The sequence below is a fragment of the Ascidia mentula genome, chromosome 5 (assembly GCF_947561715.1).
Source record: "Ascidia mentula chromosome 5, kaAscMent1.1, whole genome shotgun sequence".
In the NCBI taxonomy this organism is placed as follows: Eukaryota; Metazoa; Chordata; class Ascidiacea; order Phlebobranchia; family Ascidiidae; genus Ascidia; species Ascidia mentula.
This window is the reverse complement of record NC_138570.1, coordinates 11,321,317-11,335,367: the sequence shown is the minus strand read 5'-3', so window position 1 is coordinate 11,335,367 and position 14,051 is coordinate 11,321,317. Positions and strand designations below refer to the sequence as shown.

General features: G+C 34.6%; 2 protein-coding genes across 3 annotated transcripts; one reads left to right on the top strand and one right to left on the bottom strand.

The window, feature by feature from the left end:
• Window positions 1–698: 698 nt before the first annotated feature.
• Window positions 699–8,170, top strand: LOC145901539 (protein FAM91A1-like). 2 transcript variants are annotated; one of them, XM_082989266.1, is made up of 18 exons: window positions 700–765; window positions 1,148–1,236; window positions 1,495–1,669; window positions 3,605–3,718; window positions 4,240–4,436; window positions 5,281–5,434; window positions 5,508–5,653; window positions 5,720–5,853; window positions 6,002–6,087; window positions 6,144–6,268; window positions 6,331–6,482; window positions 6,592–6,760; window positions 6,823–7,029; window positions 7,104–7,217; window positions 7,276–7,537; window positions 7,596–7,713; window positions 7,909–7,978; window positions 8,030–8,170. In XM_082989266.1, the coding sequence occupies exons 2-18, from the start codon at window positions 1,165–1,167 to the stop codon at window positions 8,108–8,110; spliced, it is 2,376 nt and encodes a 791-aa protein (XP_082845392.1). In that variant the 5' UTR covers window positions 700–765; window positions 1,148–1,164; the 3' UTR covers window positions 8,111–8,170. The 2 variants fall into 2 exon arrangements, 1 of the variants encoding a protein (XP_082845392.1); XR_014402549.1 differs by lacking the exons at window positions 7,909–7,978; window positions 8,030–8,170 and having other exon boundaries at window positions 699–765; window positions 7,276–7,391; window positions 7,445–7,537.
• On the bottom strand, window positions 8,136–13,373 carry LOC145901540 (protein Cryzl2-like). The gene is made up of 11 exons (XM_082989267.1): window positions 13,038–13,373; window positions 12,876–12,945; window positions 12,728–12,815; window positions 11,951–12,062; window positions 9,534–9,646; window positions 9,359–9,468; window positions 8,974–9,132; window positions 8,678–8,779; window positions 8,474–8,620; window positions 8,335–8,416; window positions 8,136–8,270 (listed from the first exon to the last, which is right to left on the bottom strand). Exons 1-11 carry the CDS (start codon window positions 13,117–13,119, stop codon window positions 8,202–8,204), a joined length of 1,134 nt encoding a protein of 377 aa, XP_082845393.1. The 5' UTR covers window positions 13,120–13,373; the 3' UTR covers window positions 8,136–8,201.
• Window positions 13,374–14,051: the final 678 nt, after the last annotated feature.

The window sequence follows — 14,051 nt, the reverse complement described above, 5'->3', positions numbered from 1 at the left end:
AAGAACTGGACTATCGATGCCTGGGGTCGCAACACAAGGTTCGCGACTGTGGCAGACCAACGCACTGCGGCAAAGACGGATGTCCTCGCACCAACTACCACACGGTACTTCACAACTCGAAGTGGGCTGCAAAGTCTCAAAAGGAAGTGAAAACAAACGTTAAACAGGGCACAAGCGCCGACTGTATACTCCTCGTCGGGCCCCGAACTTGTGACCGAAAGCAGGTGTACGCTTTAAAAAATGAGCACCATGACAACAACTAAACCGGTGGATGTCGATACAGGTTCGGTGTCACTCGATGCCATGCCCTTATAAGGAGGGCCCGAGGTTGTGCTCCTCTTCTGGCTGAAAAGCAATCAGGAAGCATAAGAGTTTGTAATGAAGTACTCGCGTGAAGATGTCGTCACATACGACATGAAGACTCCTATTTAAACCAAATGCACTTTCAGTCAATCTTTACCTGCAGCATTGTGACGCCACACCCGTTGATGACGCAAAGTCGGTACCATGAATAGCTACAGACCCCGAGACCCGAGACTGACACGGCTCATTGAAGAAATAGTGAGACCATAGTATACTCTTACTATGGTGAGAGCTACAGTATTTCCATTGAACAACAACTTAATTTTCCAAAAGCAAAATCAACAAACCGACACGACGTTTATGCCAACATCGAAACATCTTGTGCACGTACAGTACAGGCAGCACACACTTCCACATGTTGTTGCAAGCGGGATTGATCTACAAAATGTGGTGCTCGATTTGGTAAGACTCTTATGGTGATGTCTCGGTGATCACCTTTTCAAACTGGCAAACCGCGGGGCCCCTTTTTCAAGTGCGATTTGATCAAATAGGTCAAATGTTCCAATGACCACAACAAATGCCCTGAAGCATAATTATTTCAACATGATACATGCGATGCGTTGTTTTGTTTTGGTGTGTGTTTAGTTGCGTTTACACGCTCCGCTGCGAGTAAGGCAAGGCGAATGAGCTGGCAAGAGGCCCAGTTGAATGCCATTATCGTCAGACGGAGTGAATTAGTTCAGTAATATAGCCTACCTTCGCTCAATGATAACCTGACCAGTGAAACCACATTGTTTTTCCGTTGATTTTAAGTTGCCAACCTATTTTGTTATTATTTTTTTAGTGTAACTGAACAGGTTCATGAATCCTGAAATAATCAAACATATTCAAAGTGGATGTTCATGGAAAAATCTTCCAGAAACACTGAAACAGGTAGGCCTAGTTGTTTTTGTTGTTTTCTCGTAATGTGCTATTTACTTAAAGATGCATCCATAAATCAGATCCTTTTTTGGAAACAGATATTGATTGCTTTTATTGCTAGCATAAAGCCACCTGCAATTTTCTTCTGAGATTTTGCAGTTGCTATAGGTTTCATTTTTTAGGGATAATACTAATAACACAAACATTGTTGTTGTTTTATATGTAATTTTAGTTCTTTTGCATTCATTGTATATTACTATTTTTGTTAAGGTGGTCAAAACTGCAGAAACTTATAGCAAGATTGTCGTAGAATATAGTTTATGTCACCAACTTTGTTACAAGCAAAGCTCTGTTCGATTTGTTGTTAAAGATGAGAAAAAGTACTATGAAGCAGTTATTGAACATTCTATGGAAAAGTTATTACTGTATCCATATCATCTGCAAGGTATATACGCTAATAGTTTTTAAATTCTGCTATATTATATATATATATAAATAATTCTGTGTGACAATGTGGATGTATAAAAAAGTAAAAATGTCATGTAGCTTGTATTTCAAATCGAAGAAAGTTTTTAGAAATACACTAAATCCAATTTTATCAATTAAAAAAAATCACTCTGGAGTCAAAAAGACATGAAACATGTTGCACAGTTTTCCATAATCTAAGATTAATGCTGTTCAAGTGCCTTAATTTAACACAGTCATGTATACACCAGAGTTATTGCCACATATAATTACGTATTTTATATATTGATAAAAATACTGATACATACCTTGTTGTGATAAGGGCACAGAAGTTGACTATAGTCTGGCATTGGGGATGAATACAAAAGTTTTAACAACATTTTGCTGCTTTACAGCAGAGCAAAATGGGTTTGCACTTAAATGGCATGTACACATTGTGGTTTCTTTCAATTTCTTATTTATTGTAATCAAACTCTTGAAACATGTATGGGAATCTCCTGACAGTCTTATGGTAACAAATACTATGTGTCCATGTTGCGATTTGGCTAAGCCCAAAATGTTTGGTCCTGTTTTACGTTTTGGTCCAAAAACGGGTCTTGTTTCCATGTCGCATACACATTCAAGCGTAACAGTTTTTCGCCCTTCACTAATCATGTCGCTGGGTTTGTGAAAGTGCAGAAACCTAATGAATCGTCTCTGTTGGATGCGTGTCACAAAAAATGTTGGATTCGAACTGTGTGGCAGTTGTCCTTCCGCACTTTTAGTTAGTTTTTTTCAATTTTGTGCATAAGTACAGAAACCATGGTTCAATCTTGAAAACTTATTGGCAAAGTGCTTCCAAACAACACAAGAGGTATGTTTATTTAAACTTTTATTACTGATAATGAAAAAACAACCACTGTCAGTCTTACAGATATTTGAGAATCATTGGAAAGAGATGATTACTACAATACAAGTGCAAAACTGGACAAAATCATGAATGTTTTTCATTGTCCTTTACTTATTACCTATTTTAGTTCACTTTCTTGCATAAACTAATCAAATGCATTTCCACAACAGTTGGTCATTGTGCTAGCTGTGGATCTGGTTAAATGAAAAAAATCTTTGGGTGTGTCGTGTGTATCATCTCCAAAGCTATTAGTTGCCTAATCTGATGCAGTTATGTAGACTGTGGAAAAAGCTATTGTGTTCACCAATTTGTACTACCATATATTGCATGAACATGCAAAAACTTTCATTTGGTTATCAATGCATCCACAGCACTCTTGTTCACTTTCTAAGCTAAATTTATGCACAAAACTTTCAGTGGACATTCAGTTAAACACAGTGCTTAAGCGCGTTAAATTAATTCAAAAAACTGCTGTTTACTGCGCAAAAAGCTACCGAACCCTGCTGCAGTTATTACATAGCCCAAAAATTACTTGGCCAAAGTCAGTTAAGGACCACCTATTTTGATGGCCCAAAAATGCAGCTGTTTTGGCCAAGTACTTGGCCTACATCATTTGCGTCACTTCCATATTTGGTCACATGGCCCAAATACATGGACAAAACTCGCAACATGGAAACATAGTAAAAGACTGGGATTCTAATTTTTTAACAAGTTATCTAAGAGCAAACATAAGTCCTTTGTCTTTCAGTTGTTTAATTTTTTACATTTATTTCGCCTATAATTCGGCTTCGGTTTGCTCTTAGATAACTTGTTATTGTAATCTTGTAAATGAGGACTTTTATGCTAAGCTATTTCCAACTGGAAATTAATATGATTTGGTGTGCATAAATGTGATTTATAAAAACAGTTACAATTTAAAGTTGAATGAACTTGAGGTCTGTTTTTCTAGCCTTGGAATATATCGAATTGTTTTATAAATATATACATTCTGCTTTAAACAAATTCCTTGTATATTTTTTTATCCAGCCAAAATCGTTGGCCTTCGCATCACCCCCTTTATATATTACATAAATATGATGGAAAAACTCATGCAAGAAGAAAAAAGTTATGATTCCCTACCTAATTTCACAGCAGCAGATGGTAAGTAAAATTCATATTTAAAATTTTACACATCATTAAAATTGTGAAGTCTTCAAATCCTTCCAACTAGTTTAATTGGTATGTTTTGAAAACCTGCAACATTTTAGTTACACTTAAGTTGTTTTCAAGTGAATCACATAACCTCACAAAAATATTTAAAATACCATAAAAAATATCTCATAAATAATAATAAATTCCAAAAACAAATAAGAAGATGCTTTGCACTGAATACTAAAACAGATGCTGGTAGATTTTCTAACAATAAATCCTAGCACATATAAATATTTTTGGAGAAAGATAGTACAAAATGATTTGGCCCACATGAGTATATCTTTATCTGATTGCACATGGACCTGTGCAGTGGGGCGATCCTGCCAATTATGCGATTGCATGAAACATTACTACTGTGTAACTATTTTGAAAATTGTATTTGTGTTATATACTGTACATTTATATAAACGCTTTAATATGATATTTTATGATTTGCCGATGCAAATGCAAATTATGTAAATATATTTTAGCTTTAAGGTTGTTGGGCATTGGAAGAAACCAGTACATTGAAATCATGAATCTGCTACATGCCAGTTGCAAGCAATCATTTTCTTTCTTTCGCAAGATTCTATATCCCAAAGATTATCTTCCAAAGGTGTCAGTAAAAATGCAAATGGAATCTTGGTGGATTGTTAATGTTGGTTATGTGACTGAGGATGATATTGAGGTACATAGTTTTATGGAATTTAGAATGAGCCATGCTATATATTTTTGAAGGCGCAACAAAGGAAACTGCATTCATTGACATAGTTAAAACACATGGGTTATAGGAATGCTACAGTATTATTTTAAAGAATTTCATATTAAATAATTCTTTAGGGTCTGTTAATAAAGCACTTGTGCATTGTTTTAACATAAATGGGCACATAATTGTCACAACCTGACGTTCATAGATTTCATAGAGTATTATACGATTTTTAAAAAAACTTTGCGAATTTGATTACGTAAAGACAGAAATTTGTGAGTTTTTAAGTTTCAAAAACAGTCAATATCATATCATTCTGCAAGGATGTTGGAAGCACTGACCTAAGTGATTTTTTCTCAATAAAAGGTTTTTTTTTTTAAGTATGAATGTAAAAATACATGTAAATTTTTCAATCATGGTTGGAATGATGTTTCTGAAATGTTCTGATCAATTAACTATTTAACCTTGACTATTGTAAATATCCTGCTGAGTCATTCACATGTGTGTGCAATTAACTGCCAATATATTGATTATTTGAGGATTATCTTTACATTGCTGATGAACAATTTTTTCTCCCATTGCAAAAAAATTATGATAGTATGTTGACCTTGTGGAATTTACCATACCTTTCCTAATTTTTTTTTTGTAAACATATTTTTTTTGTAAAACAGGTTATAATCATCATATAAACTGGTTGAAATAAGGTGTACTTTTGAAGGAATTCTTGAATCTATTTATGTAACATGAATAATCAAAATAAATAAATAGGAATTAACAAATATTTTGTCCATAGCATTGCAAAATGAAAACAACTATTTTTGTGCAGAAAAGCAGTTCAGGAATAAAAAACGCCATTGACTTTCTCATAGATAAAGGACCCAGTCTTGCTGGTTGTTTTGATTATGAAGTATTGCAACAGCTCTATAGACGAGGATTAATATTTTTACATGTTCCTGTTGAGGAAAATGATTATGTTAGAGGTATGTATGACGACGTTGTCCGAAAAAACTACGTAAACAACACAAGCTGCATATACCTGATAACGTGCTTTAGTTCCACCACTTGATGGATTTGTGATGAATCGTGTTTCTGGGGATTACTTAGAAACTTTGTTGTACAAAGTATTTATATCCATAGATGAAAGGACATCTATTAAAGATCTGGCATGTGTTTTGGGTATTAGTGTGTCAGTTGCAGAGGTTTGGTTGGTTTGATGTTTTCAGTTGATTGCTAAAATTTGCCCTTGCTTGTATTTACTTTTATAGAGTGCTGTTTCAATATTTTGCCGCTTGGGGTTTGCACAAAAGAAAACAACTAATGCAAACATGGGCATTTCTAATAAGTTACATGCTTCATGGCAAAAACAATGTTTGCTTATGGACACTGGTGCATCACCTAGGCAAGATTTTAATCTCATTTCTTGGCTATAGTTGTGTGTTAACAGAGAAAAATAGGAGTTTTTTTCTCATAATTACTTTCACTAACTATGGTTAAACAAATAATTAAAATTTTTGTATTGTAATTTTAACTCAAAAAGTGTTTTACAGAACTTCAAGGAATTTGGTAAACAAAAGTGCATCTGGCAGTTTAAACAATGCGATGAGAGTATTTGAAAAGCAACTAATTGAATTAGGTTGTTTTATTTTGTTGTATGCTTTGTTTTGGGGGCAAACATTTTTTTTTGTGCAGGAATAAAATCAAATGCTGATTTCCTCACAAATAGTTCTTCCTTATCATGCACACCAGGAAACAGGGTTTCATTTTTATTTGACTCCAGTCTTACTGCTTTTCTCATGATGGGAAATTTGTCATCAGCAAGTTTCTTTTTTGTCCCTGCAAACTCTACAAACTAGTAACTATTGATATTGTTTTGCAGGGTTTAAAAAATCATGCTGTGACATTATTTGAAGTAGGAAAGTTGACTGATGAATCTCTTGACAGTTTTCTGGCAGAACTTAAACAAGTTAAAAAACTAGAAGGGTATCACGGTGATGCACAACGATACTTTGAACATGCAATAAACTTAAGGTAGACTAGAAGTTTCTCTGTTAAATCTTTTCAGTACAGACTACTTGTTGTGTTAAAAACTTCCAAGTGTAAAGGGCAACCTAGATACCTTTTAATTTCATGTTACCAGAACAACAATTCTTTGTTTGCGACACAATAAAAAATTTTCTCACTTAACAAAAGCCAATGTGAAGCAAGATGAGGGTAATTGCCAATCTTTGGGCATTGGTCTTGATCTTTTGAGATGTGAAAGTTTAGGCGAACTAGATGGTGAGGCATTGGGCCGTCTTTTGGAAAAGGTTGGAGAATGCAAAAATGTAGTGCATGAACAACTATACTAAAAGGAATTGCTTTTACACAGAAATACTGCTTGGTAATTGCAATGGCACCTCTTAGTGAGATACAGGACATACCATCCACATCAGACTTTTTTTTTATTGGACCTCCATCAAAAGATGTTAATTCTGTTTGGTTTAAGTTGTATCTCTATGATTTAGTTGGGAATGGACCTCCTACTCTCTTTTTGCCAAGAAAAACTAAGCTTAGTATTCTTCCTTCTGTTTTTATGGTAGGTATTTCTTCTTTGCAAAGCTTCCAACTTCTAAAAATGAAGTGCATTATGAGATAAAAACAGTTTTGCAGGATTATAAAAAACTTTTGATCACATCAATTGGACATGAACCTTTGGAAGTAAATGTCATTAATGTACTTGTTATGTTGAATGAAGCATTATTGCACTCGGCAGTGTTGGTCCAGGTATATTTTTATTTAAAAACCACTTCATATTGTGTCAAAAAATTAAATATTTATGTAGGGGTTTCAAAGACTTGGGTTGGATACCTTCATTGCTCACATACCATTTCCAGTAAAAAATAATCAATGCACTTGCATATGTTCAATGCAAAACTCAAGCAAGCCTTCTGACTTTGTGTCAGTACATAACAATGATAAATGTTTTAAAAATCTATGTAATCATGTAATAGTAAAGAAGCTGAGTGAAAAATTGGATTTTTTCTACACTTGCGGTTATATTTCATTTTTGATTTCAAAAACTGAGAAAAAGAACCAGGAAAAAGGTTTTGTATGTGATAACTGCTGAATTGAAAGTAAACTTAATAAACAATTTTGGAGCAGGATTTTCTTCAGAAATCGTTGAACTTCTAAGCATAAACTTTGGCATACCAATATTTGATGACCAACTTAACCAAGAAGTGTGTGAATTGTTACTGCAAATAGATTTCTCTGCCAATGGGTAAATTTGCACGCAAAAATACAAACATTTCTACAGATTTAATAAATCCTCGTTGGTGTAAAGAGTGTATGTCACAGGATGATTGGACCAATCATTAAAAAAAACTGTAATTCTATAAATGATTTTGGCTTGGAATGCAAATTATTTGTAAAATGCAATGAAAAACATGTAAGTTTAAATCCATTTCTTTTGCAGACTTTTGAATTTAAAAAGTTTTAATGACAAACTAAAAAGGAATGTTGCAATGTTCATCAAAAGGAATAAGGTAAATTAAATTTTGTCGTTATAATGCTGTTCCCAAACTAGTTTTGTTTAGATCTGTCAGCAATCTAAGGAACCTAAAGAATCTTTATTATTCAGTGAAAGAAGTACAAGGCCATGGAACAAATATTCTTAGTTTATCATTTTATTGCAGTTTCATTATGTGTACAGAAAATCACAGAATTGCATAGTTCACAAAAAATTCACCACATTTTTTGCCTGTAATTTTATCGGACAACGATAACCACTTTTCCTGTAGATTTTCGTGATTCCAAAAATTTAAATGCTTCATTTATCTAAAATATACAATATTTGTTTGAAAAAGGCCATTTTATTTTAATAACATGTTGTATTACCCACCCGGGACAGATCAAAGGTTTTGCAAATATAAGGTTTGATTTTTCCCATTTTAAATTGTTTGAGACATTCTTTCACGCTCCACCTTTACACAGATTTTGTGAAAAGTATTGTTAATCTCACAATACGGTATATCTATTACCTGAATTGAGGCAAATCATTTATAGCATATGCTCCCCAGTAAAACCCAACAGCAGAAGCATTTTTTACCAAAAGATGATTTGCAGGAATGTTTGGAATATCACCTGAAGCAAATCCTATGATAAGTAACCGTCCTTCCCAAGCAATACTGAACACAGAAGAGTACATAAGTAAGTTCATCACAATGATGTCCACAAAAACCCACCAGCGCAATGCTTCTTTGAAAATCTTTCCACCAACTGTATCAAACACTACATCTGCACCACCACTACAGATTTCCTTAGTTCTGTCTCGGACACTTTCATTTCTAGAAATATATTACAGGTTAAACTCTACAAGGCGTCTCGTCCAACAATTATTTAATACGAAAGCTTACAATATTAAATACCTAAGCACAAGTGGTTATTTTTGATCTGATAACATTGAAACAGACTCAATTCTCAGTGTACAAATTAATTTAGCTTTTAACTAACCACATCAATTGCAATTTAGACAACTTACGTGTAATTGATACAGTCAATTGCTCCATAAGATTTAACCAGAGAGCACTTCTCTTCGTTACCAACAGCCCCAATCACATTTGCCTGAAGTACATGGGTGCCAATGTCAACTGCAGCCAGCCCAGCTCCACCAGCTGCAGCAGTAACAAGCAAATGCTCTCTAAAACAATGTAGACACAAGCACATAAACTTTCCATGGCTATGATATCCACTTAAGTGTTTACAGAAACAAACACACATTTTATTGTACAATGCAGTAATTTAAAATGTTTAAGATCACATCTCGCATGGTATTTTAACTTCATTTTGTTTATCATCACATACATTTCTGTTCTTTAACAAGCCAGCGACAGCCACCCAACTGTTAAAGTGCTTTACAATCATACCCAGGTTGAACATTCGCTCGCATCTTTAAACCCAGCATGGCAGTTCCATAGGAAACTACAATTCCAGCAGCATCAGTGAATTTCATTTCATCCGGAATAACCCACAATGACTTGAAATTTTTTTTAATTCAGTGTAGGTTTATAAACCTGTGATCAAATGCCTACAAAAACTTACCTCTGCTTGAGTGACAACTTCTTCTGCAAATGCCCCATAGGAGTTGGCCAAACCAACCACTCTCATGCCTGGTTTTAACTCCGAGACATCATCAGCTACTTCAAGAACTGTGCCTGTTGAAAATGAGGAATGGTGTGTATGAACTTAACAAAAAAAATAATACTGTACTTTTTAACAAATTTATAATTTTGGGGATAGTCCTTCAAATATTTATGATCTGGGCTTTGCACTACATTTCTTTGTTGTTTTTCTTTATTTGGGCTTTGCTAGGGCTAATTTGAGAGTGTTTCGAGCAGTTTAGTGGGTATCCATTTCACATCTATGCATTCTGGTCAAAATTAGTTGCTGGGCAAGTGATTTTTTCTTGCAGTTTTGGGTGCTTTGAATACGGTAGCTACTTGGTGCCGGTTGCTGTAGACCGCTTATCAGTATTTCTATTAAAAAAGTTTCGCCCACAGGGAATGTCCATCTTGTACTCTCTGTCACAGAGAAAGGTTATGTCACAAGGCAACCGGTGATGCATTTGGATCAATTTATGGTTAAATGAGCAGCTAGTCATGTGCTGTTGCCAGATCGATTTTCATCGTCTTTGGTGCAGTTTTAGTGCATTATTTGCTCTTCTCAGTCAGCTAGTCATTTGGTGCTGGGTGCTTTGAAAAAGCAACAAAATGTTCAAGGGGAGGTAGCTCAGTATTGAATCACAGAAGTATAGCTTAATTTGTGATTTTATGTTAGGCCTGCCTCTTGTCTACGCATTCAGGTCAAAATTAGTTACAGGATAGTTGCTTAAAGCTGAATAGGCTGCAAAAAATGTAAGTTGGTTTTGTGAAAAAATGAATCACAAATTGCAACTACGAGATCACTTTTGCCCCAGTCTCTTAAAGCTGAGCAAATAAAATGGTACTTGTTTCGTAACAATGCAACATGTTTGGTAACAATGGGGCAAATTTAAGCGCAACAATCTAATGAACGTAACGAAAGAGATCTTACAATGCGAATCACTTTACCGACATTCGTACCAAGCGTGTCAAAGTGTCGCTGCGCAAGATTGTGATTGTGACCAAACAACTTAAAATTTGTGGGGGGACATGGAACCCCCGCCCACCCGGACTTAGCGCCACTGGTATTGAATGTCTACTGTGACGCCATAAAGCCTGCGAAGCAAATACAAGATAATGGTCGTTGTGGAAGAAAAGGAATGAGTCGGCTAGATATTTTTGTCCTGTAATTAATCAGCTTGTACAAGAATCAAGAAAACCTTGTACTGTGCAAAAACAGAAGGAAGTTTTAGCAAAACAGATCCAAAATGCATTAGGAGGTATAATATGGCAAGTTGGGGGTATTTCTGAGACCAAACGACAAGAAAATGTTGTTACATGAATGGGTCCCAGTTGTAGTATCAGACCCAAATACCCTTTTTTGCATTGCAATATACATGGATATCACAAAGAAACCTTCATAACCACAACACAATTGAATATGCAATCCAATTTCCCCATTCAAAGAAAGGTTTTGACAAGGTCAGTAGAACAACTTCAGACAACAGCCAGAGCAGTTCAAAAGAAATTCATACAGTTGTCCAACATTCAGTGTGACATTATGTGTAAACAATTGCATGTAAAGTTTCACAACATGGCTGAATATTGTGTTTAGTCTTGTTTTACTCATGAATGGGTCCCAGTTGTAGTATCAGACCCAAATACCTTTTTTTGCATTACAATATACATGGATATCACAAAGAAACCTTCATAACCACAACACATTTGAAAATGCAATCCAATTTCTCCATTCAAAGAAAGGTTTTGACAAGGTCAGTCGAGCAACTTCAGACAACAGCCAGAGCAGTTCAAAAGAAATTCATACAGTTGTCCAACATTCAGTGTGACATTATGTGTAAACAATTGCATGTAAAGTTTCACAACATGGCTGAATATTGTGTTTAGTCTTGTTTTACTCTGTTTCTCTTCTTTCATTTCTTCATGGTTGTTTTTTGGAAAATACAAAACAATGCATGATTTGCAAGGGTCTTTGTGGAAAAACTACGCATGCTATCAGTGAAGTTAAAATTTTCCATAAAAGCACACTTGTAGTACTCCATTTGGCAAAATTTTGAGCTACTTTGCAAAAAAAACAAGCTTGTGAGTATTTAGATCCGCTCTAATTTATATATTCACGAAATGGAAAGTGTTTAAAAATTGTAATGTTTGCTCAAAAATCACGGATTCTAGAGCCTGTTCGCAGAAAATGCTGCGGGTGAAAAGAGTTAAAGCATTAAAAATAAATAATAATGCGAAATTTCAAATTTTCCATGTACTTACATTTATCACACTACTTTTCATAAAAATATAGGTTTCGGATGACAAAAAACAGTATCAGACAACCCTAGAAAAAATAAGGCTATATATATTTAAACATACCAGCCATTTCCGTTCCTGGAGTAAATGGAGGTGGCAGTTTAACTTGATATTGGCCTTTCATCATTAAAAGGTCACCAAAGTTTACACCAGCAGCAGAAACTTGCACACGCACCTGAATAAAAACATATTTTCTTTCTATTATTTTGTTGAGTAAATAATTTATACATACAGTGAATAAAATATTTTATACCAACAACACTCTTACAATAAAAAATACCAAGGTCTCTTAAACACTTTAATTATAAAAACTGCCTCCTGTATTATAATCTAAAATCCCCTTGGTTAATTAAATAGCAATAATCACATTGGGACAAGGTCATAAAAAATGAAAACTGAAAATAGGTTTTGACCACCAGGTATCATAATGAATTGTGAATCTGACGTTCTTCTGATGAAAAACAACAAATATACACCATTTGTTCAAAAAAGATTGTATTTTCTGATGTTTCGCCTGTTTGTACGACTATTTAAACAAAAGGACTTATATTTGTTGTTTTCCAGCAGAAGACTGTCAGATTCATAATTCGTCATAAAAAATGTTACTGCTTACACCAAAATGCATTTAAAAATTAGAACTAAATTTAATCACTAGTTTGCAATAAAAAACAATGCTCAAAGCCATCCTACCCTTTGTTCTAATATTCCGTAATTCACAAGATATTGTCTGATGTAAAACAACCATGAAAGGGGAAAAGGCAATGTTACCCGGGATAGCAGTAATCAAATCATCCATTTCAAACTTATAAACAAATGTTAAAGGTACAAAATTAGTTTTACCTCTCCACGAGACAATTCACTTTGTGACTCTTTTATCCCAATAGACAGTGGTTTGTTAATTTCTGTGCATATGGCAGCCTTAAAATATCTGCAAAAAAAAATAATCACAAGTGAAAAACTTGATCAAAATAAAAAAATAATTTTTTACCTTCTTTGTTGGTGGCTTGCACTTGATAACTGCACAAAACTTTTTGACAAACCTACTCCACTTCTGCCATCTACATTAAAAATGAAACCATTTTCATCTCAGGGGTGTTGATGATACAACGTAGTTGATGGTGTTAATTTCACTTTATGTGAAGGTTCTTACCATTTGCTGTTGTTGCTCGCAATTTTGCTAGTGGACGAAAAACTACTTCAGGGGGGCACTTTACTGCAAATTTTTTCAACATAATTTTTGAACAGTTTTTATACCTTAAGTTGACGTAGGTTTGTCCTGGACCTCTTTTTTTTCTGAACAACCAACTTAAATCAGAGAATACTAATACGTGGAACGGAAACTCTTTTCGTCATGCATAAATAAAGTAAAATAAAAAATCCGGGATCAAGAACCAGGAATCCATCCCGATAAGCTGATCCGGGTCACACTACAGTTTTACTGGTTTTAACATAAAAAAAAACATGGAATGGAAACTCCGGAGAAAGTGCGTCGTGACGCATGAGTAAAGGCTGATTCCCACTGGCTCACGATACGACAACGATTGGGAAATACCCGCGCCTCGCCCGATTTCGCAAACTGTCTCTGATACGACGCTGCGACGGCGCATGCACTGATACTTGTGTTTTATGTATAGTTACGTTAACGTTAAAAGTTCTGGTGCAAACCTACTTCAAAGCATCTTGTTTATAGAAAAATAATTGATAAAGCTCCACAACCACAATGTTGATGCATTCAAAATTTATTCACCTTTTCAAAACACATGATCAACAACATGAAACAATCGTAAATAGTTTGCTGCTATTATTTTCACAAAATTTAATTTGTTGGTTTTCGAATATGGGTCCTTATAAAATTAAGAGATATGACATAACTTCTCTCACACAGAACATACATTATGTGAAAAAACAACAATTTCCAGAATATTAAGTGGGTCACTTCATTGCCAACTGCATGAAAATATAATCTTTTGTTTTTTCTCGTCTGTAAACAATAATTACGTCAATTTGATAAAGAACTAAATATGTTACCAGAAATACGTATAAATATCTGACAATATAAGTCCTCAAGCATCAAGTATGTAGAATTGTATTTTATCGCTTTTAATTGTTTAACCACTTTCGTTCATTAACGCACGTCACTCTTTTATTCGCCTTGTCGCGATTC